At 45.4% G+C, this 27327-nt stretch overlaps 2 protein-coding genes across 3 annotated transcripts; both read left to right on the plus strand.

Moving 5' to 3' along the window:
• The first annotated feature begins 7509 nt into the window (after positions 1-7509).
• CCT4 (chaperonin containing TCP1 subunit 4) lies at positions 7510-14374 on the plus strand. The gene is made up of 14 exons (XM_061989260.1): positions 7510-7895; positions 8775-8827; positions 9079-9168; positions 9872-9980; positions 10325-10467; positions 10880-11001; positions 11090-11222; positions 11555-11694; positions 11980-12076; positions 12394-12504; positions 12736-12866; positions 12953-13187; positions 13782-13895; positions 14182-14374. The coding sequence occupies exons 1-14, from the start codon at positions 7778-7780 to the stop codon at positions 14194-14196; spliced, it is 1611 nt and encodes a 536-aa protein (XP_061845244.1). The 5' UTR covers positions 7510-7777; the 3' UTR covers positions 14197-14374.
• Positions 14375-15809: 1435 nt separating this feature from the next.
• FAM161A (FAM161 centrosomal protein A) lies at positions 15810-25851 on the plus strand. 2 transcript variants are annotated; one of them, XM_061989261.1, is made up of 6 exons: positions 15810-15929; positions 17093-17340; positions 17769-18956; positions 22038-22137; positions 23074-23228; positions 23836-25851. In XM_061989261.1, exons 1-6 carry the CDS (start codon positions 15810-15812, stop codon positions 24230-24232), a joined length of 2208 nt encoding a protein of 735 aa, XP_061845245.1. In that variant the 3' UTR covers positions 24233-25851. The 2 variants fall into 2 exon arrangements, with proteins under 2 accessions (XP_061845245.1, XP_061845246.1); XM_061989262.1 differs by lacking the exons at positions 22038-22137; positions 23074-23228.
• Positions 25852-27327: the final 1476 nt, after the last annotated feature.

Raw genomic sequence — 27327 nt, forward strand, 5'->3', positions numbered from 1 at the left:
GTTCTGGCCCTTTGTTAAAGATTTACATCTTTGTGTTGTCTTTACCATCCACAACGTTTAGCCTGAGAAATTAACTCAAACATTTTGTTGGTTTTGAACAAACTTCTGGCATATAGTACAGTTTTAATATGATAAATTTGTGCTATCTGGTAAGAGCTTTCATTTTGTATGTAAATCTACGACTGTCCTGTAGCCTTTTCCTCCATGTCTGTCCATTCTCCTACACTAGTGCTAGGAGTGACACTGTCATCAGGTAGATTCTCATTGCAAATTCCTGCCCTGTCTGTCTGGAGCTTGGCTGAGGCCCGTTACTCAAAACGCACAATAGCCATGAACCGCAAATTAAAAAGCTGGAGTGGCGTCACCTTTCATTTATTTTCACATCCTAGTGGTTCAGACCTTTCTTGGTTTTGATTTAGTTTTTAATATCTATTTCCAGCCTGTTTTTCCTGCATTTCCAGAAAGTCTAGTAAACAGGCTCATTTAATTTGAAGTGAGCGGGAATCTTCAGTCTTTGACTCATTATTCCGAACTGGGGCAGAGACCATATACTCCCTTCTGTTTGTACAACACAGTTCTAAGAGACCTTGATTTGGGTCTTTGATATTACCAGAAAGGATGTGGAGCACAATAAGGTATTTCTGAACAAATTTATATAGTCTTGAAAATTAAGAGGAGGACAAAAAAGAATCTGCAACCGAAAATAAAGATCGTTCCAGCTAAAGTATGAGTGAGTGCAAAGCAACAGAACATTGTTTCAGATGAGATTTGATATCTCTAACTACCCTTTACAACACTGCATCTCATAATCACTTCAATATCTAACCACAAAGCCACAGTGCACTGCAGGTCAGTCAGCAACAGGGAGATCAGTGACCAGAGGACACTCCAATTTGACACCACCCAGAAGCACAACCTCAGATCAGCCCCAGCCTCTTGAACCATTACCTGCTGTGAGATGCAAGGCTTATCACAATTGATTTCTCCAAACAATTCTCACTGCAGCCTCTCCTGGCTTTTCACAGGCCTTTGCTCCTTTCAAGCCAAGGCAACAGTCACCTTCCTATTCAAATCAACTTTCCTAGGAGCCAAACAAATATATATCATACTCTCACATCCTTCATTTGCTCCAACTTAAAGTAACCCTGACAGCTGATGAACTGCTCTGAAGCAGACAGTCCCCAGCCAGGGATTGTGCCTCTTGCTCGATCACATTCCACCCTTTCACAAGGGAGATGGAAGAGACTTAGCAGCAAGATTCAAAACATCACATTTTTATTTACTGACACCTATTGTAACTATCAGTGCTTCTGGTGCAGATTTTTTTTTCCCCAGTACCAGTCGATTTTTTTTTTCACTAGTTTATTTTAGTAACGACCAATTTTGTTGTCTTTTCTTCCTCTATTGGAATGAGTACTTCTCTTGCTTCACTTTTTCCTGATATGTGTGCCAAGCCACCACCATTCTCCCTTGGATATATTATATACATACATTCTGAAATAATTTTCAGCTTTCAAAAGCTAATGGCCTTATTTTGCCATACTTCAAAAATTCAAGCTTGAATAGAAGTCCCTGCCCCATATTCCCACCCAGAACTCACAAACAGCTTGTCTTGCAAATAGCTGCTGCAGCCCAAGAACAGGTAAAACAGCAATTACTCAAAAGTGCAACTTTGAGTAGGTCACAATATTTTCAAAGTAGAAAACCTTTATTTGAAAGCACTGACTATTGCTGGTCCTTAAAAGCCATCTACACTTCCAGAAAAAACAAATCACCATATTTTTACTGTGGCTGCACCCACTGATTTAGCAGTAAACCTCAAAAAGCAAGCAATATTTTAATCAATAAAGTCATCCTCAAGCCCATTTTCTGGCTTCTACACAATCCAAGAACAACATCAGAACAAAAAAACAACCAACCAATGACATCTCCATTTCCCAACTTTAAAACACAAGACTGTCATTCTTGTAAACATGACTAATAACCAGTTTAGACATTTCCTGTATCTTCACTACTGTGGAGTCACATCAGCAACAGAGACAGCTCCCTCAGCACTGCTTGTAACCGAGACAGGGAGAGCAGCAACCAGGGAGCTGAACGGAAATTTTCCCACCCACACACGTAAAGCCCTCTTAGAAAGTTGCCCAGCTCTGCTCCGCCTGGTTGCTCCTCCCAGTGGTTCCTTCCCCTCTTCCTGTTTGCACACATCAACAAATCCTGTTTTTATCTCCAACTCCAAAGACATAAACCTTTGGCTTCATGACTAGGATAAACCAAACATCTCCAAAACAATTTCAAAAGCTCACAAAAGCCAATCCATTACAGAAAACAATGTAAAGTAGCAATCCACTTACTGTTCGTAGCTCAACTTGCTGTCCTGTTGCTCGGTGAGAGGAAGATGACCTTTGGAATTCTTTTTGAAATGTCTATGTAATGTTCTTCTGGCTTTTATTCTTAAAAACCTTCTCTGTTCACTTGTCAAAGTTTTTCTTCTTTCTACGGGACCAAGTGCAAGGAAAGGAAGTCCAAGATAGCCAATGGTGCATGTGGGTGCTTTCCCAGGGTGCCACAGCAGAAGATCGTGTTGCTTTGTCTCGTAACTTAGCATCTGAAAATCAGTCACTCAGTCTCATGGAGTTTCCCAGCAGAAAAACTCTGGGAAAAGGAGCTGATCTCTGAAAAGGCCTCCATACAGAAAGACAAAAGCAGCTCTCTAACAGCCGGAACCCACGCAGGCAGATGCCTTACTGGCTGTGGGGGAACACGCAGGGACCACTTTGTCTTTGGTGCAATAAATGCCATTTCAAGAAGCTGCCACCAAATGTCCTGTCCTGGGCAGCAGGAGCAGGCAGGGGGGAGAGCCTGGAGCAGTGGCATGAGATGCTTCACCTGAGCCTGACCCCCCTTGGGGACAGAAGGGACCATGCTGCTGAGAGTTGTCCTTGTCCAGAGGCATTTAATGAGCTAGCTGGGAGACGACGCACCCCAAGGCACGGGGCTCACATCATAGCACGGTCTTGATCAGCCTCTTCACAGAAGGATGCAGAAATCAAGCCACTGTGCTGGCTCAGCAAGCGTGGGTCCGGTACAGATGTACTCCTCCAATGGGTCTCCAGAAAAACTCATTTGTGTGGAGGTAGAAAGGAGGATGTCTCCGAAGGCTCAGGATCTTGCTTGTCAAAAGCATCTAATTTGCACTTCACCTGTGAAATAGAGAGATATTTACCACGGGTGCAAACACGTTTTCTGTTTGCAGAAACAGGTATTCATAAAAGAACATGTTTAAATTCCTGGTGATTTTTCTTTTTATCAACTGCCCAAAGTATGTCGAGTTAGTTCTTAAGCAGAGCAATATGTTACAATGGTAATTCCAGTCTCTTGAAAAAGCACTTAAGCAGCACAAGTAACAATATTCTTTTGAAATACAGTCAGGAAATAATCCTTTACAGGAAGGCTGGCGTTCTGCTGTCATCTAGAGGGAGAGGGTGGAATCATCTCCCCAGGTACTCTCCCACATGGAAATACTAATTCTTTCCCCAAATTCCTTCAGCCTCGCTGCTACAGACTAGGGCTTAGTGATCTACACTCCTCATGTGCTTGCCTGTGCGCATCTGTGTACCTTTACTTAGCAACATTTGAAGGCAAAGCAAGCAGAACTCCTAGCAACAGTCCCATAGACTGTTATTTGGCAGCTTAATTTTCCTTTTCTCTAACTCTTTTTTGTAGCCTTATCACCAGAAATTTCTCTGTCAACTTGACACTGATAAAGGATAAGTTTTCTTAAGAACAGTGAGGGGGTTACTGCCTGGGAAACCATAGACTAGTAAATCAGCCTACAAGCACACTAAGATTTTAACAAATATGGTTAATTTTGGAAACAGAGATCAGATCACCTTCATGGAAACTACAGGAAAATAAAAAGAGAGAAAAAAATGTTTATTTTTTTAATTTAGCATAGATAAAGCTCAGTAACTCTGAAGAGGCAGGGGCTGCCAAGGCGGCATGAAATAAATCATCTCCATTTTCACTGCTAGAGTTGACCAGCTGTCCTGGTTTAGGCCCATCAGGGGACAAAAGACCATGATTAGCCTCAAGTACCACAGACCTGAGAATTGCCAAAGGGCAGGGAGGGCTTAATTGCCTCTTATGGTCAAAACAGACCAGGCTGCTCGGCTTAGGGAAGAAACCAGAAATTAATTTAGTCCACCACTAACTAAAACATAACCATAAAACCCCAAAACATAACAAACACAAAACAACACACAGTGGTACGATGATGAAGAGTACAACCAGCCCTTTAAGACCACCTTCTCCCCACCCCTCCCCTTTTCTTGGGCTCAGAGCCTCTTATCTTTATCTCCTCCTCCACTGAACTGCTCAGGGGGGCAGGGAACAGAGGTTTCAGTCTATTGTCGATGGTTTCTGCCATTTGCCTCTCCTCAGGGCAGGTGGGCTCCATACCGGTCCTCCCTGCTCCTCCACCCGGTATCTCCCACAAACAGAGCAGCTCTGCACGGGCTGCTCTGACATGTGTTCATCCCAAAAGCTGCAGTTCCTCTCTGCCTCTCGTGTGGAGCTGCCCTGCAGTGCACAGGCTCCAGCATGGCCTGCACCATGGCCGCCTCCTCACACAGTCTCTTGCTCATCTGGCACACTCACCCGGAGCTGCTGGTGGCTCTCAGGCCTCCCTCTCATTGCCCTCCATAGGTTGCAGTGGCAGAGCTGCGTTTTCACCACTGGTTGCAGAGGGGTCTCTGGTCTGGTGCTCCTCCTTCCTCCTCTCACTGGGGGGTCCACATGATCACCTCCATCTTGTACCACCCTTACACCTCCTCCCCAGCACTTCCAATTCCCCTCCTTAGTGATCACACAGGTGCCAAATTGGCCCCAGCTGGGCTGAAGGTGGGTCTAAACCCAGGAGCAGGGTGGAAAGTCTGAGAACTTTACTGGGTCTGCACTGCAACTCCCTCCCCGTTACCAAGCAGAAGTGGCTCCTCGTTAAACCATGACACCAGCACGTAACTTTAGGCTGACATTTCCCATGCCATGACACATGTTTAAGAGTACTTTGACAGTGTAGCTACCTTTAAAGCACAGCCTTAAAAAGAAAAGCCTGAATCTTTATAGAAAACTTTACAGGATTAGCAATATTGACCCTATTGTCTTAGAACAAAATCACCATAGACAGGGCATTTTTCTTCTCTTCCAAATCACAGTGCAGCATTAGTTTCGAGCTACTTATTCCTCGCACTTCCGTGCTGGATGCCATTGTCTACAAGTACATGTAAGAAGATACTACTTGTATGACACTTTGTATACTTCCTGGCTTATTGCCACAGTATATGTCCTCATTCTTGCTAGCTCCTTTATTGGAAAGTCTGGGTAAGCAGCCTTTTCAGCTGTTGACCATGGCTCTCAGATTGACTTTGTGCCTTTTTTTTTAATGGAACATACATGAAAAAAAACTCCAGAAAATATTGAAATGGAGGGTGTGTGAGAAAAGGGACAAAAAAATCTTCACAACACACAATCCATCGGATACACCAAGAGCAGGAGACAACCAAGGAAAAATCAAAAGAATTCAAGAATAACAAGTAAAATCCATAAAGCCCAGGCTCCCTCGTTCACTTTCTCCTCCAGAAGGTGGAAGCAGAGATGTAGCTATCTCTTGCCATGCAGGTGGCTTGGGGCTGGCAGCCCCTGCAAGGGTGTAAGCCAGGGCATGGTGCTCAGGCACAAGAGTGCCAACTTCTGCAAGAAAAGAGAGGAAAGGGAAAGGGAAGGGGAAGGAAAAGAAAAAAGGCAAGAAAAGGCCAGAAAAGACTCTCTGATTGAGAGAAAAGACAGATAAAAAGAGGATTGAAAGGGGGAGGAAAGGGGGAGGAAAGGGGGAGGAAAGGGGGAGGAAAGGGGGAGGAAAGGGGGAGGAAAGGGGGAGGAAAGGGGGAGGAAAGGGGGAGGAAAGGGGGAGGAAAGGGGGAGGAAAGGGGGAGGAAAGGGGGAGGAAAGGGGGAGGAAAGGGGGAGGAAAGGGGGAGGAAAGGGGGAGGAAAGGGGGAGGAAAAAGGAGGAAAAAGGAGGAAAAAGGAGGAAAAAGGAGGAAACTGTGAATCTGTGAAAAGTAAATAAAACAAAAAAGAAAAAAAAAAGAGAAAAGAGGAGATACTACTTGGGCATTCTTCTTTCAGCCAGTGCTCTTTTGAGCTGCTGTGTCTTACTTTGAACACCTTACAAAACTAATTCACTGTGTGGATTGAAGTTTGTGCATGTTGGTTGTGTGTGCATGTTCTGTTCAAGGAGAAGGAAATGCACCTAGTCAGAAATTCCCCAAAAGACAAGCTTCTTATACCAATAGAGTAGTTGAGGCAAGATTATTCTAAGAGGAATAAGCTACCTTTCAATTACAACATTATTTTTCATAATAAATCCTACCTTTTTACCATGGTGATACAAACTGAGTCCCTCAGACACTTGGGAAGACTGTATATTGATCTTTTTCTCTTCCTGTATCTCAAATCTGTCTAACTTCACTTGTGATAAATCTGCTGCTTAGATCCTTTGTGATATCAGGTTCTGCAAAACATCAAAACTGGTGCTCAAAACCTACTTGAAAGCACTGGGATGCCATAGCAGCTCGTGGGTTTAGGAAAAACCCCAAGCCCACAAGATCTCACCCCAGGATAAGAGCAGAAGGCCGGGCCTGCCTAGCCCTAGTCAGGCCAGAAAAGGCCTCGGGACACAGCTACACTCTCAACCACCACTAGTGGTTTATATGGTGCTAAAATTAATTAGCCTTTAGCTGTCACCTGTCAGAGGAAACATTTCTAAGGCAGCTGTGCAGCCGAGCGTCACACATGCCGTGCAGATACAAGACCGAGATTTCACGGTCTCAACGCACTGAAAGTTATCCCTCCTCATGAGGCCGCGTCTCCGGGAAACATCTTCCCACTGAGACACCCCTTTGCCAGGGGAGGCCCTTCCACCAGCCTCTTCATAGACGAAGAAGCCAACGTACCCCTCAGTTGCTCGGATCGCCAGCGGCTCCGCGCCACGACTCGCTCTGAGGAGCGGCTGAACGTGAGGGGCCAACCCGAGCTGAGAGAAGATGGCGCCCTAAGGCGAGGCGGCCCTCACGCGGCTGGCGCTAAGGAGGGGCTGAGGGGGAGGCGGTCCGAATTCAGGGAGGGGCGATCCGAGCCGAGGCGCCGCTCGCTCTGACGGGGAGACGGCTCGGCCCTCAGGGGGAGGTGACTCACGCTGAGGCGGGGGCGGCCCGAGCTGAGGGGAGACGGCTCGCGCTGGGGAGGGGCTGAGGCGGCCCCTCAGCGCCGGCGGCCGTCGGCGCTGAGGGGCCGCCGGCGCTTGAGGGGCCGCCCCCCGCCTCACAGCCCGGCGCACGGCGCCTTGCCCGCGGCCGCGGCCCTGAACCCCCTCAGCGGCGGGACGCGACGGGCCCATCCCCGCCATTGGCGCGGCCGCGCTCCCCTGGGCGGGAAAAACTCTCGCAAGGCCCCACGCGGCTCATTCGAGAAGCGGCTAGTGGGCGGGTTTAGGTGTCCGCGCCGTTCGCCGGCAGGGAGGGGATTCCCTGCTTGGCTGGCAGGGCGCAGGCGCGCCGCGGGGCCGCCCTTGCGTGACGCCATAGCCTGGAGCCGGGGGCCAGGAGCGTGCGGCGGCGGCGGGCGGGCGCGTTCTGGAAGGTTCGCAGCCGCGGCGGCTGCGCCAGGCCCATCCGCGCCCATCCGCGCTTCATCCGCGCCCATCCGCGCCGCGCGGACATGCCGGACAACGCGGCGCACAGGGCCCGGGGCGGCGCGGCCGACCGCTCCAAGGGCACCTACCAGGACCGGGACAAGCCCTCCCAGATCCGCTTCAGCAACATCTCTGCCGGCAAAGGTGAGCTGAGGCGGGGAGGGCGGCCCGAGCGCCCCGGGGCGGCGGACACTGGCCTGCTCCGCGCCGCGTTCTCTGCGGGCCCTTTGTGAGGAGGCCCTTGTGGCCCGGGGGCTCGTTGCTGCGGTGGGTGGGCATCGCCCCGGCTGCAGATCCTTGTGGCCAAGGGGCTCGCTGCTGCGGTGGGTGGGCATCGCCCCGGCCGCCGATCCTTGTGCCCCAGGGGCTCGCTGCTGCGGTGGATGGGCATCGCCCCGGCTGCGGATCCTTGTGGCCCGGGGGCTGGTTGCTACGGTGGATGGGCATCGCCCCGGCCGCCGATCCTTGTGGCCCAGGGGCTGGTTGTTGCGGTGGGTGGGCATCGCCCCGGCCGCCGATCCTTGTGGCCCGGGGGCTCGCTGCTGCGGCCGGGTGGGCATCGCCCTGGCCGCGGATCCCGGCTCAGGTGCAGACGTCGCTGTTGTGTCTCGCTGCGGCCCGAGCTCGGGTTGGCAAACAGCTAACGGGAACGCTTTGGGCCTCAGTGTCAGCGGTCTGCGGGGCCGGTGTGTATCGAGGGCTGCTGCATTTGGCACTTGACAGCAGCCTTGGTCGGCTTACTTTGCATATATTGTTTCCATCTTATTAATCAGTTCTATAGTACCTGTAATGACATGATCAGATGTTACTTGTTTAAAGAGGGAACTATGGACATCAGTCCTGTCACCACAAAGGTTGATTTCCTGCTACTATTAAGGATGATTTAGTGCTGGCAATGTAACAGGGAACTGCTTGATGCTGAGGACATTTGTGTTCGTTGTTTGAAGAGCTGTTTGGAATGCTGGAGTTGAGCGCTTGTAGTGATTTACATCAACTTGTAAACATGGGTTTTTTCTTTCCTAGCTGTTGCCGATGCAATTAGAACAAGCCTTGGACCAAAGGGAATGGACAAAATGGTAAACCTTATGCTTCAAGTTTTAAAACAATCCGTTTACTGGAGATATTGCAATACCAGCGTGTTTTATGTAGGATGCCATCTTTTATCTTGAACTTCTTTTCCAAACTTCACTTATTTAAGGCGAAGTGTGAACTAAATACATGTCTCAGTTCCAGAAATAATGTTGGGGAAAGTGTTTTTATATTGAGTATCAAATTAAATGAAAAGGTTTGTAGTTACTGATCCAGAACTATGTGTCTCCTCTTTCAGATTCAAGATGCTAAAGGTGATGTGACAATCACTAACGATGGTGCTACAATTCTGAAACAAATGCAGGTTCTGCACCCTGCAGCCAAAATGGTGAGTTTCTCTTCCCATTGTTTGGACAATGATCTGTGTTAGAACTTGATTTTTGCCACAAAAAATGAATAACATGTCATGTGGATTTGAGGAGCGTTGTCCACTAGTGACCAAGAAATTTTGTGTCACACGCTCCAGAACTATTTGTTTTGATTGTAAGATGTGCTAAAGAGTTCCAAGCCCTTATTTCTTACCCAGGATTCATTATACATGATCTCTCTGGACATGCTTTAAGATATAAAAGGATCTGTCGCAGCCTTTCATCTCTCATTTAATTCAGAGATGTCCCAAACTGCTAGGGCAAGAAAAATGAGAAGGTTGTGGTCAGATGGTGTGAGGACACAGTGTCCTGATCTCTTGAGCTTTTCAGTGTTGACCTCAGGCTGAAGCTGGAAATTAGCTGCCTGTAACCCTTCCCCAGGAAAGAAGCTAGAGCTGTGAGATAGGTGTGATGAGTTTTAAGCTTAGGAGACCAGCTTCTTTGCTTCTGTGAGGTATTTGTTTTACTGTAGCTGTATTTCAGTTAAATTTGTCCACAAGTAAGTTGCAAAAGATACACACTTCAAATTAGAAGAGCTGTGATTGCCCCCAGCACCAAAGTTTGTTCAGCAATGCTGTGTTCTTGGATATCTCTGGCAGGGGGGATGCCAGTGTTAGCAGTGAAGTGGCATTGTACGTAAACTTGTCGTCGTTTGTCGTTTAGTTGGTAGAGCTGTCAAAAGCACAAGATATTGAAGCTGGTGATGGCACTACGTCTGTTGTTGTCATTGCTGGAGCTCTTTTGGATGCCTGTTCCAGACTTCTTCAGAAAGGTAAATACATGTATACATTGAAGTAAAGCCATGACTGGATGTAGTTAAGCCCTTTGTCTTCATGGAGCTTAAAGTAGCTGTTTTCAATTGAAATGTGAGAAGTGACTTGACTTCACATACAGGTTTCACTTGTGTGAGGTTGAATTATTAGCATTACAGCTTTCTTCTTCAGCTTTAACAACAGAAAGTACTAAGGGATGTCATCTACTCATGAAGAGCATGTTTTGCTAAAATGTCCTCAGTTCTGACATGAGAGTCTTCTCTAATCTTAAAATGGAAAGGGTGAGAAAGAAAACACATTGGCTTGAAGGCATGACTAAGAGCTGTTTTTATGCTACCCCCAGGAATTCACCCCACCATCATTTCGGAGTCATTCCAGAAAGCTTTGGAGAAAGGCATTGAAGTACTGACCAACATGGCCCAGCCAGTTGAGCTGAGTGACAGAGAAACCTTGCTGAACAGTGCGACAACCTCGCTGAATTCCAAGGTGTGATTGACACTTGTGCTTCCTACCTCTGGATTTGCTGAGCCAACAGCTTTTCCCAGCATGTGCTGCTTGTTCACTTACTAAAAATACCCTGCATGTCACAAATCGAGTTGGTTTTCAGATGTGGGCTGCCTTCTCTGAGACTGACTCTGTAAGTCAGGGTTGACTCAGATTAAATTGAAGCACTCAAACTGAATTTCAGTCTGAAATGTTTAGTGATCCAGATGGAGTAGCCATGAAGAAGGTACCACATTTAAGACATCTATCTACTTGCTGAACAGAGAGTGAAAATGAGCTTTGTTTCAAAATGCAGAAGGCAAATAGTGAAATACAGAGAGGATATTATTTCAAAATGACTGTTTGTCTGGGATAAATCTCTCACCATTAGTTTCTTTGCTCTTGACTCCCTTAGGTTGTGTGTCAGTATTCTAGCTTACTTTCTCCAATGAGCGTGGACGCAGTGATGAAGGTGATTGACCCATCTACAGCTAACAGTGTGGACCTCAGAGATATTAAAATTGTTAAGAAATTGGGGTAAGAAATTATTTTTAACTAGATTTATTTGGTTTCTGTGAAATCGGCCTCCTGAAGTGCTCAAGTCATGGATTGGTTTTGTTTCCAGAGGCACAATTGATGATTGCGAACTGGTGGAAGGACTAGTCCTGACTCAGAAGGTGGCAAATACCGGTGTAACCAGAGTGGAAAAAGCCAAAATTGGCCTCATTCAGTTCTGCTTGTCAGCTCCAAAGACAGATGTAAGTTCAGCTATGACTAGAGCAAAACCTTTTGCAGTAGTACTTGGCAGATTGCACGTGCAACAATAACACATTTTTTCAAGATGATGTGGTGTCAGCTCTCTTCCACGGCTATGAGAGTCTGCTAAGTAACTCTTAGCCACATCAACTTAAGAGTTGGTGTAAGAGAGAAAGTAGCTACAAGTCCAGTCTGTTTTATAACTTAAACAAGCTCTAATGAAACATTTTACTGTCAGTGCTTGTTTGCTTTGAGTCACAAGCTCTTAAGCTAAAGAATGTGGAAGGTCAAAGCCAGCCATTGTTTATAATACTTACTCTTTTTTCTTCAATAGATGGACAACCAGATAGTTGTGTCTGATTATGCCCAGATGGACAGAGTACTGCGTGAAGAGAGAGCCTACATTCTAAATTTAGTTAAGCAAATTAAGAAGGCTGGATGCAATGTGCTGCTGATTCAGAAGTCCATCCTGCGGTACGTTGATAGCAGCTTACTGTGTTTGAGGGAACTGTTGGAACTGTGTGGAATACCTGGAAGATGGAAGCCAAATACTGGCAAGTCACTTGGCACAGAGACAGCCTGGCTGTAACAGTGGCTGTACCTGTAGAAAGTGCTATTGCTGGCTGTATTTTGAGTTTAGTGCCATCCTACTTTGTTCTTAGAACTGAAGAATTTTGGCAGTGCTGCTTAGGAGCAGGCGTGGCCAGCATGACCAACTAAACTAAAACAATGGACTGACTGCTTCCCTCTTGTTTTTAGGGATGCTCTTAGTGACCTAGCCCTGCATTTTCTGAACAAAGTGAAGATCATGGTGGTTAAAGACATTGAAAGAGAGGACATTGAGTTTATATGTAAGGTAAAGTGAGTTCTGTAAATGGCTGTTGAAGTGGCAGCGGTGTTGAAAGAAACAAGTCCCCAGCCAGTGCCACTTCCTTATGACACTGTCACAAGTTTACGTTCTGACTGTCATGTAAAAGCAAATGTTTCCCTAAAGTAAAAACCTCTGTTCTGTTGAGCAGTCACGTAGCTAGAAAGATTTGGGACAGATGTAAAAGCCAGAGTCCTAACCACATTTTAGTGTGCTGTGCAGAACACTATGCACTAGACTTGCTGACTCTGCAGTTCAGGTCTGGAATTCCTGGGTTTTTAATTGATTTCTATTGTTTTCCCCAGACAATTGGAACTAAGCCTGTTGCTCATATTGATCAGTTCACTCCTGATATGCTGGGGTCTGCTGAGCTGGCAGAGGAGGTCAACTTGAACGGTTCGGGCAAACTAATAAAGGTGAGTGATGGAATGTTAATAACTCTTAACATCTGCCCATTATTTTCCTAACTTAAATGTAGTAATTTTAGCAGTAAAAACCAGTAACTTAATCCCTGAGAGGCCACTCACTTGGGAAGTGTCATGGTTTTGCTTAGCCAGACATCAGTGCTCTTTGTGACAAATACTGAAGTCTCTTTGTCCAGAACTGTTGGGTTTTTTTCAGTTTTAGGATTTGGTTTTATGTTTCAGATCACAGGCTGCACAAACCCTGGAAAAACTGTAACCATTGTGGTACGTGGATCCAACAAGCTTGTTCTAGAAGAAGCCGAGCGTTCAATTCACGATGCCCTGTGTGTCATAAGATGCTTAGTTAAGAAACGGTAAGGATTGGAGTAATTTATTAATGATACAGGCAGCTAATCATTTATCCACTTCAGCAAAATGAGGTTTTAATTTCTGTCCTCAGAGCTTTAATTGCAGGAGGTGGAGCACCCGAGATAGAGCTGGCACTGCGCTTGAACGAGTACGCTCGCAGCCTGCGGGGGATGGACTCGTACTGCGTGCGCGCCTACGGAGACGCGCTGGAAGTCATTCCCTCCACGCTGGCCGAGAACGCGGGTCTCAACCCCATCTCAACGGTCACAGAGCTCAGGAACAGGCATGCACAAGGAGAGAAGACGGCTGGCATTAACGTCAGAAAGGTAAGGAGGAACTGGAGATGCACGGCAGAGCTTAAAAAACCACCTGGGTGGTGAAAGGAAAGTCCTTAGCCTGAGGGCTAAGCTAAGGAGACGGCAAGTTTGTATCCCATAAGGGTGTTCTCTCTAAAATGAGTGTTGAGGTTGCTGACAGCTTCTCTGAGGCTTTAGTTGCTCGTCCTGAGTATGGATGAGAGCAGATATTTAAATGCCATCCCCACAGGACAGTAAACCTTCTGTGTCTCTTTAAAAATGTTCTTTCAGCTACACAAATAGATTGATTTGGAAGGGACCATCAGCAGGATGTGCTGGGGGGAAGGTGCACAGTGGGCTGGCTTCTTTTAAATGGCCACCATGTTTAAGCTGGCAGGACTTTACATTTTGCAATTTTACACACTTTACAATTGTGACTCCATATGTCAGATTGATTGTGGGGAAAAGGTGCATACCATAATATTCCTTTTGAGAATGGAAAGAGACAAGCCCTTCAGTAGTCCTAATTTATTGCTGAATGTCCTTGGGACTCTAGTAAAAGAAGACTTGCTAGATCTGCCTGTAGTCTAACTTGCAGAAAGTAAAAGCTGTGTGTGCTGGCAGGGTGGCATCTCCAACATCCTGGAGGAGCTGGTGGTGCAGCCGCTGCTGGTGTCTCTGAGCGCGCTGACTCTGGCCACTGAGACCGTGCGCAGTATCCTGAAGATTGATGATGTGGTGAGTAGTGTTTGCAGCTCCTTTTGATTTCCTTATTTCACAAGCACCAGGATAATTACTGTGTTGTAAGTTGTGCTTTAAAGCACAGTTACTGTGTAGTAGTACTGTCAGCTCACATGCTCCTTAGCCTTCTAATAACTGCAGTTGGAGCAAAATGAAACGTGTTACAGATGAGGTAAGGAGCTAAAATGGGACTGAAAATCCCAGGACTGTTAAGCAGAGGAGCACCAATTGTTGCATATCCTGTGGACTTCTTACAGCTGATGGTGTGTATTCTGCTTTGCAGGTGAACACTCGGTAAGCTGAACAAAGACTGCCCTAGAGCTCCTGCCCCTAGTTTGGAATGTGGTTTCCTCACCGAAGCACCTGTGTGAATTGTCTTCAAGGCCCCAAAGGCTTACATACTTTTATCAGGTTAACTTAAAGCCCCTCTTTTCAAAAAGGAAATGCTGTTTATCAATAAACATGCAGTAATCCGAGTCTTCGCTTCACCTTATTTCTAGCAAAGTTACAGACTTTGTTGTATTTGCTGATTGATGCTGCACACTACTCAGCTTTGGAAGGCTTAACAGCAAGTAATTACTTCTTGTAATATACTCTAACTCGCCACCCCCCGAGCCTGCGCTCTGGTAGGCTGCTTCTCTGAGTTCCCTGTAAGGGAATGGTATTGTGTCCCTCAACTAGGACTGGCCGCAGCAAAGGAGTGTCAGTGCAGGGATAGTACTGAGCCCCACCCCAGCCCTTGCTCTGTGGTGCCGCCTGCTGGCTGCCGTGGTTTCTGATGCCATTACATGGTCCACAGTATTGCAACAGGCACTCAGCAAGTGCCAGGTTTTGTCCTTCATCCAAGAGTGAGGTGCCAGTGTAAAAATGACACCTAGTTCTTAAAAAAGCAAGGGCAATATTACCTCAGTGAGGCTTGTCTATATTCATCACATTTCAAATCAGTTTTGGCCAAGAGCTGCATCTCTGGTACCTGCAAAAGCCCAGGTGTGCCCGGATTCCTCGTTCAGCGGTGACCCAATCTGTTAATGGTACATTTCTTAGTTCAGAGTAAACGTTTTTCAACTTCTTAGCCTGCAAGTTTCAGTTAACCCTTTTATCTTCACTAAGATGCTGTCCAAACAACTAAAAAGTAAATGAATGAGACAACTGCATGAATTATTTATTGAGTGTTTGAAAGGGCAAGTGGTGCCTTACCCCACAGGATTACATCCAGCCATGATCTCTTCTGGCATCTTCTAGGTCTCTTAGTACTTAAACTAGAAGGGGCATTAACTCTGATTACAGCTTCTGTTTTCTGCCCTTGCACCTTTCCAATTCTTGACCAGATTTACTACTTTGATCTCGTCTACTTTAAATAAATATTTGCAATTTTACTACATTGAAAAGTTCTATCAGTCACGGGTGGTTTTCTGCAGAGGTGGAAGAATATTCCTGCTGCGTCTGCTTTATCCTTCCTCTGCCATTGCTTACCTGAAACACCAATTGTAAGGGGAGAACAATTGTTAGTAACTTTAGGTGATAAAAAATATGGGCTCACCAAGGCAAGAATTGCAAGTTTCCACTACAGTCCTGCAAAATGTCACGTAAAGCCGGTCGAGGCAGCACAGAGAGGAGCAAGCTGCAGCCATGTGCTGGGGGGAAGCTCTGGCCTCAGCCCCGGCCTATGCGGGAGGAGGCAGAACCCGTCTCGCACACGGCCCCGGCTGCGGCCGCAGTCTCGTCTTGGCTCCCGGCGGCTGCTCGGGGCAGACCAAGGGAAAGGTTCCGGCGGGCCTCGTTGCCCTCGCCCGTCCGCAGCCCCGAGCAGAGGCGGCGGGGCCGCTCCGCAGCGCTTCCGCCGCACGGGCCGCCCCCGGGCACGCCCCGTCCCGCCCCCCGCGCTCGCTCCTTCCCGGGCTGTGCGGGCCCATGGAGGCCGGGCACCGGGCGGCGCGCCTGGCCGCCTCCTGCCTCCGCACCCCGCTCGACCCGCGCACCCGCGCGCCCGCCGCGCTCTACGAGCGGGAGCCGCCGCCCGCCGCCGCGCAGGTACCGCCGGGGCCGGGGCGCGCCGTTAGGGGTTGGTGGGCAACCGGGGGACGCGGGAGCCCCGAGGCTGGGTGAGGGGCTCACCCTAGCGCGGCTCTGCCTGCCCTGCGCCGTGACACGGGGCCCGAGTACACACACACAAAGATAGATGCAGAAAAACCCGACAGATGGTCCTGCTGCAGTGCCCGTGCCACGCCAATCTCTTAATGAGCTTGTTGCCTACCGCGGGTGTAAGAGCTGCAGACGCCAAGTCCAGCGAAGAGGAGGTTCATACACAGTGTCAGAGGAGCAGACTCGGCGAGACGTGGATGGTGCCTTTCTTGGGGCATTCTGTGGTGCCTTCTTGCATTTGCATCATGTCGTTCACGGTGCATTAAGTGACTTTGCTATGGAAAGTGAGATGTTTTTGCAGTGAAAACCTGACAAAACACAAAGAAGCGTTGTTGCAATGTCAAAGCCTATTAAAATGCCTCTATGTGGAAAAGTATTATCCAGGTTTTTGGGTAAAGAAACCCTTTAAGCACTGTCTAAAGCAACCATACTCTAAAAACACAGTGCATAAAAATAGGCTGAAGGAAGCTTTTGTAATGCCACCTGAGCTGGTTGGAATCAGCTCCCTAACTTGTGTAAGCTTTAAATGTGTTTCAAGAATGTGCTTACCTGCACACAGCTGCAAGCTGCCAGACAGCACTGGGACTCTGAGCTGTGCAGGATCCCTGTCATTCCACAGCAAGGTACGGAAATGGGAATAAACATTTGTCCACAAGATACCTTAAGGAGTTGTTTTCAGAATGCTTATGGAAAGGGGGAGCAGAGAAGGTTCTGTTGTGGTTTTGTTTGCTTTTAAGTAAAGGCTTTGTAAAGCTGTGTAGTAATCAGGGGAAAATTCCACTTTACAAAATAGTTAAATGTTTCTTTTGGTGAGTCCTTTTGGTCAGATTTCCTGGTATATCAATTGCAGGGACGGGCTTAGGAATTCTGCATGCTTTAAGTAGGACCCTTAGGATGTAAATTATTATGCAGTAAGATTATTCCACATAACTCTGCATTAACACTTGTATACAGTTATCTGCTTGGTGTTACTCATTAGACTTAATTAGGGTGCAGCAATGTTAAGAACCTCAATTCCCTTCTAACACAACACTTTACAACATCTGTTCCAGGGTGGTTTTGATTTGGATTCACATTCCGACAGAGAGCAGAGCTCCTCTCTACATGGAGACAGCAACAGGCAGATAGACTTCTCCAAAATGTGTGATTCAAATCAAGAATATTACCTGAAGCTGGAAGAGCTGAAGAATGCCCACTTGGAGAGCATGGCAAAGTTAGAAAGCATGTATCGGAATAAACTGTATTTGAAAGGAGTGCAACCCTTGGGCAAGAAAACTGCTGCTTCTAATGTGTGCTCTAGGTAAGGTTGGTGGTACTATCTGAAGACTCTCAAGTGGTTTGCAGATGACATCTGTAAAGCAGCAGGGATTTTTCCTGAGTGTGGGAAGTGTTGCTCTCCCCTTTTCCTGTGAGCAGGTAATCATAGTTAGTTTCAGTGATAAAAATGGGTGTCCACCTTGGTGAGGACTGGGAGATTTACAAGCGTGTGTGCAGCAGAGGCTGGGTGACAGGTCTAGGAAAGCACAATGCCTTTCCTTAGGAAGTGCTGACTTGTTCATGATGGGCATTGCTTAAAACTGATCTATGCAAGTGCTTCTCTTTTCTCTTCTGTTCTCCCCTCAGCACTCTTTGTTTTTATTTCTGATGATGATTCCTTAAAGTGGAAGGTACTGTTTTTGCGTCGATGTTGGGCTGAACTCAACTCCTTTTTTCCTTTCTTTTTCAAAGGCCAACTTGGGAGAAGAGCTCATATCAGCCTCTAAGCTTGCACAAATCCTTTTCAGACTCTGACTTGAGCAGTGATCCCTTAGGCTCAAGTGTATCTGAGGAGTCTCTGGGAGATTTAGCGTTTGAAGAAAATGGTAGTGAGACTGGGTCATCTGCATTGGCCAAGCAAAGGATTGAAAAAATGTGGGATGGGTTCTCTGTGGAACGCTACATCTCCCGCACCAAAGGCAGCCCACCAAGCTCACCAGCCCCCAGAATGATACAGAAGAAACAGAAGGCATGGTCACCGAGAGTTACCGTGCCCAAGCCTTTCCAGATGACTATCAGAGAAGCTAGAAAAAAAGAACAGAACGTCAAATCAAAGTCACAGGTTGAAATGGAAAATAACTTATTGAAGAAGCAACTAGAGGAAGAAGCAGAGTGTCAGAAAAAGTTCCGAGCGAATCCAGTGCCTGCTGCCGTTTTCCTTCCACTGTACCATGAAATCGTGCAACGGAATGAAGAGCGCAGGAGGTCTGTGAAGGAGAGAAGCAAACTGAAGCTCTTGGCTTCTCAGAAGCCGTTTAAATTCATTGAGCGAGAGAAGCAAAGGAATGAAGTTAGGAAAATGCAATTAAGAGATCTTTCCGCACCTGAAAAGAGAACAAAAGTGTTCAAAGCAAAACCGGTTCCTAGATGTGTTTATAGCCCAGCTGTTGATGACAAGATAAAGGAGGAAGAGCTCTACAGAGAAATCAGGATCAGAATGAGAGCTGAGGAGTTGCTACGGAATTCATCTCTACCCAACAGCAGACTGGCTTCAACTAACCCCAGTAAAAAGAAGAAACACAAGTGCACCGAGCAGAAGGAAGCAGAATACAAACCCAAGATCAAATCAAGCATCCCAGATTTTGAACTGCTACACCAGAGATTTCAGAAACGGCTCCTGCAGCAGAAGGAAGCGAAGCAGCTGACAGTGTGTGAACCTTTCCAGCTGCGCACTCCCTGCATCCCCTCCAACAAGGGCAAGATTCTGAAGGACATTCAAGAGGATGAAGAAAAGTTGAAAGAAACACGCTGGCCATATGCCTCTCCAAGAAGGAAACCTCAAAGGACACATTCAAGTGCCCATTCACACCCCTCAGGATTTGGAGAGTCTAAAGCACCAAGAATCACAGAATCCACACGACGACGGCTACAAGCCATAAGGTGACTGCTTTAGTGCTCCATGGGGCCTTCAAGGGTAGACTTTTGTATTTCTACATATGTAGTCAGTTCTTTGCAGTGACTATATGACAATATCTTAATGTAGGGGCTTAATTATAATATCAACATTAAGAGTATTTCAGATTGTTAAAGAAACAGTAGTGCAGTTCTTTCAGAACATACAGAGCAAAGGGACAAATAACTGCTGGTGCCCAGAATATGCCCCAACCCCTCCAAATAGCACACACCTTGTGTTCTCTTGTGCCAGCCCTGTTCTCACCCTGGTTTTTTGTTTTGAAGCTCCTTTGACAAAGCTTAAAGTCTTGTTCTTGATTTAAAATTAATTCAGCCTTAGTTTATTTTTCCACCAGGACTTCACTTGAGGAAAAGAGAAAGCTGGAAGAACAGCAAAAAAGGAACAGAACAAAGCAGCAACAGAGAAGGAAAAAACTCCAGAAAACTATAACATGTCGGGCTGAGGCCAATGACCCACATCAGAGCCTAGCTCAGATGTCTAAATCCAAATTAAAAACATTCAGGTATTCTGTTGCATTCCCCTGAATCCTGAACCTCCCATTCTGCATTGTATGTTAAACATACAATGTGACAAATAGCATAGTCTAAGTTTACATAATTACACCTTTGATAAATTCTACACTGTACGAGCAGCTAGTAAAAAAGTGTCCAAATTTAGTATTTCAACTGGGAAATTGCTGCCTGTTGTAATGATTTTGATCCGTGTGTTCCACCACACAGTATTACACATGAGCTGACAGAAGGATCCTGTGTTTCCTCAGTTGTATCAACTGAAGAGGAAAAGTTTAACAACTCCATAGGAATAGTGTAGTTACAGAATATCTTTGTGCTGCTGGATTGATAGATGTTGGTACAACTTTGGTGCTTTCTGCTACAGGAAAGGACATTTCACAGTTCACCTCTTTGTCCCAGCAGGTCCCCACTTAAGAGGGAAAATTAGAGCAGGAATATTAGTTTAACTTAGTACATGTATCAATAGCTGTCCAGGAGGCTGCTGGTGCTCAGGAGGAGTGGGATCCAAAGTTACCTTTGGTAGAGTCAGACATTCAAAGACAGTTTCTACATGACTGAGAAAAGCAGTGCACAGGGAAAAAACATGATGGTCTTCTCAGTGTGCTGTGTGCTAGCAGTGCTGATCTGACTCCAGAGTTACTGCTCGACTGTGTTTGTGGCTGATTTAAACCATTTCTGCCTCCTGTTCTTCTTAATCCTAGGGGGGGGGAAAAGTCTTGTTTGGATAAGTCTTTAGTGAGGTTTATAATCTGATTTAGCATGATGGCACTGCAGCAGTATTGTCTCTCTAAGGTGAGAGGTACTGCTGCTCTGCCCCTGTTGCTTTGTGCATAGGCAGGATTCTTAGGACAGTGGTTATGAATCCAAATCTTTAGTAACCAGTCACTGACAATAGTAGGGCAAAACAATGCAAGAGTGAATGATGGTGAGGTATGTCTGATGACAAGATTCATAGCTTGGACTAGCAAGTGTTAAGGAACCATGCTAAACTTTCAGGCTAGGGTTGTCATTGCAGCTGTGAGCTGAAAGGTGACAAGGTTTCCTCATTCTTTTTTTTGCTTTACATGAGTCTCTTCTTTCATTAGAGCAAAAACATAAACTTGTGAGTTTGTTCTTAATAGACTTTAAAGTCTGGCCTGTTATAAGCAAACTTCCTAAACCAGTGCAGCACCACCTGTGAGGTAATTCTACACATTGTTCCACCACCAAACTTTGTCATAGTTGTTGATGAGCAATGCTGCTTCACTGTGACCAGAAAGAGGAAATGCAGCAGAAACTGAAGCATGGGCACTCTCACCTGCTGAAGGCAGGAGGCTCAGCTGGGATATGCCAGATGCAGCACTGCAAGGAGTGTTTTGCTCAGCCACGTGGGCAGTCAGCAACTATTGCACATACAGCTATGCCCACTTCCCCCAAAGATGCCTGAGGCCAAAGCACACATAGGAAGAAGCAGTGGTGCAGGAGAAGCAGGGCTTAGACAGGGTCATGGAGAGAAGAGGTGCAGTGACAGAGATGCAGGTGAAAGAGGGCAGACCTTTCTAACTATCAAGTCAGAGCTCAAACAGAAGTAACATGACCAGCAGACACTCTTACTAACAGGAGCTTTATAATGTAAGTGTCCTTGGGCAGATGATCTGGTGACTCTAGAGCAGAAGCAGAAAACAATGAGTTATGGTAGCAGGGTGGAGAATTAAGAGACAGTGAGTGTGTTTACAGATTTCATTTCAGTTCATTCAACAGTGAACTTCACATCACAGCATTTAGCTTAATCAGATTTCGGGAGTATTGTCAAACACTCTTGCTTAATTCTTGTCTGCACATCAAATTATGCTATTACAAAGCAAGATTATTTCCCTGGTGCTGATGCATTAAGGCTGGTACAAGTGCTTAACTTGATAATGCTTATTTCAGCACAGGCTGGGTAATAAGGTATATTAATGTAAGTGCTCTCCTAACAGATAATTAGGTTTGTAGAAAGCCACCTGAGACAAGCAAGCAAAGGAACAACAATGAAGTTCACTCCTTGAAAATGGTGAATAACTGCCTTAATGCACAGCTGTACTGAAGAAATTCAGAGGATGGTGAGGGAAAGAGGCAGGAGGAGACACGTGTAAAATGTCTCCTGGCTCTCATATGTGCCCTTAAGTGTCTGATTTAGTAATGCCCCAGTACAGAGGCAACACCACAAAGAGAACCTAAGTGTTTAGATTGTTTTTTAAACCTTACCTGTCTGAAAACCCCCAAAGAATCCAAACTCAGACAAGCCTCTAGTTAACCTCACTAGCCATGACCTCTCTCTGCTTCTCCAAAGTGGCTGCTTTGGAGACAGTTTTATTCAGCACTTAGAGGCAAGCAACTGCTGTGAAAGTGAGACAATATACCTCAGACCCTGGAACCACTGTGGAATCATTTACCTTTTGTGTGTCTTTAAGCAGGACAGTATTTAGTTTATAATGAGTAATTTAGTTGCTGTAGAAAACTGCTTCTTGTGTTATAAATTAATAATCATTTCTGTTGTACTCTTATTTCCCTTAGAAATTATGAGAAGCAGAGAATGCAAGAATATTTGCAAGAGCTGCAGGAAATGGAAGAAAGAGTAAAACAAAGGCCATTGCTTTTTGAAAGAGTCACTCAGGTTGTCTTGCTTCTGTATTGCTTCTTAATCTTATCTTTAAATACTGCAGAAGACAGTTGTAGTCAAACATCTTTAGAAGATATCTGAAAGATACTTTTCAGCCCAGTATCTGTCTGGTTTTGGTCTGTGTGGTCCCATCTCCATGTCAATATTATTGATTTTTGTGACTAAGCACTGGTGGCATGGCTTGCCCAAGGAACTGAGATGGCTGCTGTAAACATCTTGTCTTATTCAGTTACAACATGAGTAGCTTTAAATACCACCACCAATTACAGCAAAAATGTGACAGGTTTAAGTTGGGAAAGAAGTGACGAGAAAATTCAAGTATTCTTGGTGTCTACAGTAAAGCTGAGATGCAATGTGTTCTTATTCACCAAGTGCTGGTAGTGTGGTCCCTGAGCTGTGTCCACATGCAGACAGGCAGCAAGTCATAGATCACTGCTTCTCTTGTCACTCCTGTGTGGGTGCCTTTGGTGTGCCATTGCTGGGGGACAGGAGCATCTGTGTTGATTGGAGGACAAGTCCTCACTCAGCTGTTACCTGGAGGAACAGAATTTAGACCCTCAGTTTCAGAGGCAGAGAGAAACATCTGTGGAATGTGTTATCACCTTAAGATGGTGAATCAGTGCTACTTTTTTAGGGCTTGTTTTTTTCCTACCTGTCCACATCTGCCTCCTCCATCCATAGCCAGAGAGAGAATATGTAATTCTTCATTAGCCAGTGGGCAGAGAGCAAACCAGACCAACAAGCATAGAAAAGGAAAACCTGGTGTAAAGTTTCCAACTGTTGCTTTGCCATTCTTACCCACAATGACTGATCACTCAAGTTATCAGATGCAATGAATGAAACAGTGTATTACCACAAACAAACAAAAGCATCAAAAGACAGGCATTTCATGCATTTAGAAAACACTTAACCATTGTGGCTTTCCTCCAGAAAAATGCCAGGATAGCTGCAGAGAAGCATTATTCTAACAGACTGAGAGCACTGGGGATATGCCCAGAGTTTGTGTCAAAGAAAGGACAAAGAACTAAATTGCTACGATTCCACAGTGCTGAAGATTATAAACCCTCCACTGTTACCACACAAAGGTAGAAATTACTGAAGTTTTGGGGGTTTTTTTTGGCCACTACATACCTAATAATTAGAAAGTAATTTTGGGTTGGTAGGCTTTGGATTAATTATGTGTAGTATTTCCTAAGCAAATATTTGACTGTGTAGTGAACTTTATTAATGTTAGCTTTAGTATGTGTTTTTAATGGGTTTTCCTGAATGAAATGTGATTTAATGAAACAGAGAGGAGCACTGAATGTCTTATGTAATGCACTCCACATGAAAACTGAGAAAAGCATTTTTGATTTGTCCCTTTTACCAAAAGTTCCCCCGGGCTGGCAGTAAGTCACTTCATTCTGCAGAGCCTCTACTCAGTGTTTGAAATAAGCCTTACAAGAATACTTTTCAATATCCATTGGGTGTTGTGATTTAAAGGAAGGTGGAAATTGAAACAATGAAATACCTAAGCAATACTGTTGAGTTACTTTCTAGCATAAGAGACTCTAGTGTTCCCCTTTTTACTTCCCCAGTTCCACCCCGGCCAAGACTTGCAGGATTTGCCCTAAGCTACTCAAAGGTCCTTTAAAACCTTTTGGAAAGCATTTTACCTGAAAATAAAATCTTACATGCAATTTGTCTTTTCAGAGTCATCAAGGAAGAAGCGGAAGACAGGGAGTCCTCTGAGGAAGCAGTTGACAGCAGTGCTCAGGGTGAGCAGTCCTGTGAGGAGGAAGAGGAAAAAAAGACAATGAGCCAGTTCAACAAGCTGGAAGATGAAGAAGAGGCAGGAGCTAGCCCTTATGATCATCAGCCTTGCCATGCAGGGGAGGCTGAGTCCAGCCCCTCCTCTGACCAGCACTGTGAAGAAGATGAGGAGGAAGAGGGTGAGCAGTCAAGACCCTGCTCTCAGTCTGACCAGTCCCATGAGAGTGAAGAGGAAAATCAGTCTGACCCTGAAGCTGAAGATGCTTTCAGATATGAAGACGAAGAGTATGAAAATGATGATTCAGAAGAGAGAGCCAGCAGCAATGAAGCTGACTGAAAGGAAGGCAGACAGGATGACTAGGGCTCAGGAACCTATTTCATTGCTGGCAGTGAAATAGACACCAAAGCAAAACTTGTCACTTTGCTACTGATCCAAAATCCTGTGAATTTAAACCTCTTAGTTTAACAGTCTTTTCAGCACAGAAATGTCTGTTTTCCAGTAAGAAGGATGTTACCCATGTCCACCAAAACATGAACTTACTTAAATATCAGTCTTCTTTATTGCAGTCCTCTGTGACATCAGTGCACCTCATAAAATGCAGTCATAAAATGAACTGCAACCACTGGTTAATAATAATGTCTCACATGCTGTGCTGGCAAGTCCTGAGCTTTTATATCCAGCTCTTTATATGTGCTGCAAAGCTAGGTTAGATTTTGAGGTAGTAGCTTGCCATTATCTGTGTGTCTCACTCTCCAACATTTCAGTACTTCTGGGGTCTGTTCCTGCAACATCATCTAGGATGGCAGTGAACAGACAGGGGTTTGTTGTGCAAGACCTCTGACTGGTTTTATCAGGGCAGCTGCTAAAAGACCACTTGATGTGTGCTTAGATAATAGAGCCAGATTAGTCTGTTTGGTTCTCTCCCTCCTCTTCCCATGCAGAAATTGGTCAGATGAGTGGCAGGGCCAGAAAACATTGCTGCTTTTAGAGGAAACAAGCTGTTCTATTGACTGCTTTATCCAGCTAAAATGTTAACAGTACTGTAGTTGCTGAAGGCTCTCCCTATAGAGGAGAGAATGCCTAGAATACAGAGAGAAGCCTCTTCATCTTTCCCAAAGACTTTTAACACTTAGACAAGTAAGGTAGAAAAGCCTGTAGAAGAATATATTATGCTGCATATCTTATAATACTGTCTAACCCAGCCCCCACGTTGTTCTTTAAACTCCATTTTGTTTTGAAGAAGTCCTTCCATCATCATAGAATCACAGAATGGTAGGGTTGGAAGGGACCTTTAGAGATCATCTAGTCCAACCCCCCTGTAAAATCATTGTTCATAATGCTGATATTAATCTTCAAATTTCTTTCCTGAGACAGTAAACATACTCTGTAAAGACAATCTCACTACATCAGAGAAAAATGTAGTGCAGCAACTCCAGATGCATGAAAGTACAGAAAGAAGTGCTTCTGGTACCTTTTCTTACAGACTTGCTATTCAGGACTTCAGCTACTACACAGCAGAGTATGAAAACAGAAGGTCTGGGTTTGCTTTCGTCTTCTTTGTGTCAGTAGTACCTTCTCCTACTATTATGACCTTTCTTGCTAACCTCTCGTGTGCAATGTGAGGAGAGATAATAAACAAAACCATGCATCCACATTATAACAGCCTGGAGATGGAGATGGATGTGGATCTCCATCCTGTGGATGGAGAACAATGCAGTCTTGCACAGGTGCTGAAAACACATTTATTGAACAGTAAATGCAGTGAGTAAAACTCCTAGGTTTCATCTGCAATGATCAACGATAAGGATTTGAAAAATATTCCATGCAGGAGCACTAATTAAATCTGTTACTATTTCGTCCTCCTGACTTTGAGAACTGTGCAACCATGTTTGGGAGTTTTTTTAGCATTATTACTTTTATTTATTTTTGAAGTGTGAGCATCACTGATAATGAATTTGACACTTATTTTTTTACTTAAATAAAATATCCATTGTGTAGACATCATACATGAAGGTTTGAATCATTACTTAGAATCATAGAATCATAGAATGGTGGGGTTGGAAGGGACCTTCAGAGATCATCCAGTCCAACCCCCCTGCAGAAGCAGGTTCACCTAGATCAGGTCACACAGGAACGTGTCCAGGTGGGTCTTGAAGCCCTCCAAGGAAGGAGCCTCCACATCCCCTCTGGGCAGCCTGTGCCAGGGCTCCCTCACCTGAACAGGGAAAGAGTTTTTTCTTAGGTTTAAGTGGAACTTTTTGTGTTCCAGCTTCATCCCATCACCCCTTGTCCTGTTATTGTCTACTATAGAAAAAAGGGATGTCCCAACCTCCCGACACCCACCCTTTAGATATTTGTAAATGTTAATAAGATCTCCCCTCAGTCTCCTCTTCTCCAGACTAAACAGCCCCAGGTCCCGCAGCCTTTGCTCGTATGAAAGATGCTCCAGTCCCCTGATCATCTTGGTGGCCCTGCACTGGCCTCTCTGCAGCACTTCCCTGTCCCTCTTGAGCTGAGGAGCCCAGAACTGGACACAGGATTCCAGATGAGGCCTCAGCAGGGCAGAGTAGAGGGGGAGAAGAACCTCCCTTGACCTGCTGGCCACACTCTTCTTGATGCATCCCTGCTGTATCCATCATCTTGATGCACACCTCACAGGAAAATCAGTTTGCAATCTCTAGTAACAGCTGACAACCCTGCAGTACAAACTGAGGCTTGGTTTGCTTGTGCTTCCTGGGATTCTATAACTCTGAAGAGTTGTACAATGTGTTTATTGAATTCATGGTCACAAATTACCCCTATTTGTCTCTTTAGTAGATCAAATTTGTTTTGAAGGAAGGCAGAAGAAGTCTGGGATTCTTAAGGATTTGAAGAGGTTTCAAAACAGAAAAGTATTAAGTGTAGCTTTAAGATGTTCCAGCACTCAACTAAGTGTTCTAAAAGAACAGAAATGTATAGTTGTTGAACTATTAAGAAACTAAAAATGTCACTCAAACTCCTTTGAGCTGGAAGGAAGTGGCAAAACCAATACTTCTTGTAAAGGTTGTAGAAGGTGGCATTGGGGACCTGTGTATAACTTGGATTGACTTTTTGGTTGATTTCTTACTGTACTAACCTTACAAAGAACATAATTAGAACACAAGTAAATACTATATAACAAGGAAGAGTTAGTAGCTTCTGGAGATGATGCCTCAACTTATTAGTATCTCAGAGAAAGTCCAGCAGAGTCATGTGGGCTCTGGGAATCCCATCCATACAGTTTAACTAGATTTCCAGAAAGTCTTTGACACAATTTGCTACCAAAGAAACCAAGCTTATGGTAGTCAGAGGAAGGTCATAATGAATTAGCAAACAACTAAAAGCCTAGGAAAGAAAAGGTACATTTTCACTGTGTGCAGTTGGATCCATTGTATCCATTCCAAAGAGTTTGC

Source organism: Colius striatus, chromosome 2 (assembly GCF_028858725.1).
Source record: "Colius striatus isolate bColStr4 chromosome 2, bColStr4.1.hap1, whole genome shotgun sequence".
NCBI lineage: Eukaryota > Metazoa > Chordata > Aves > Coliiformes > Coliidae > Colius > Colius striatus.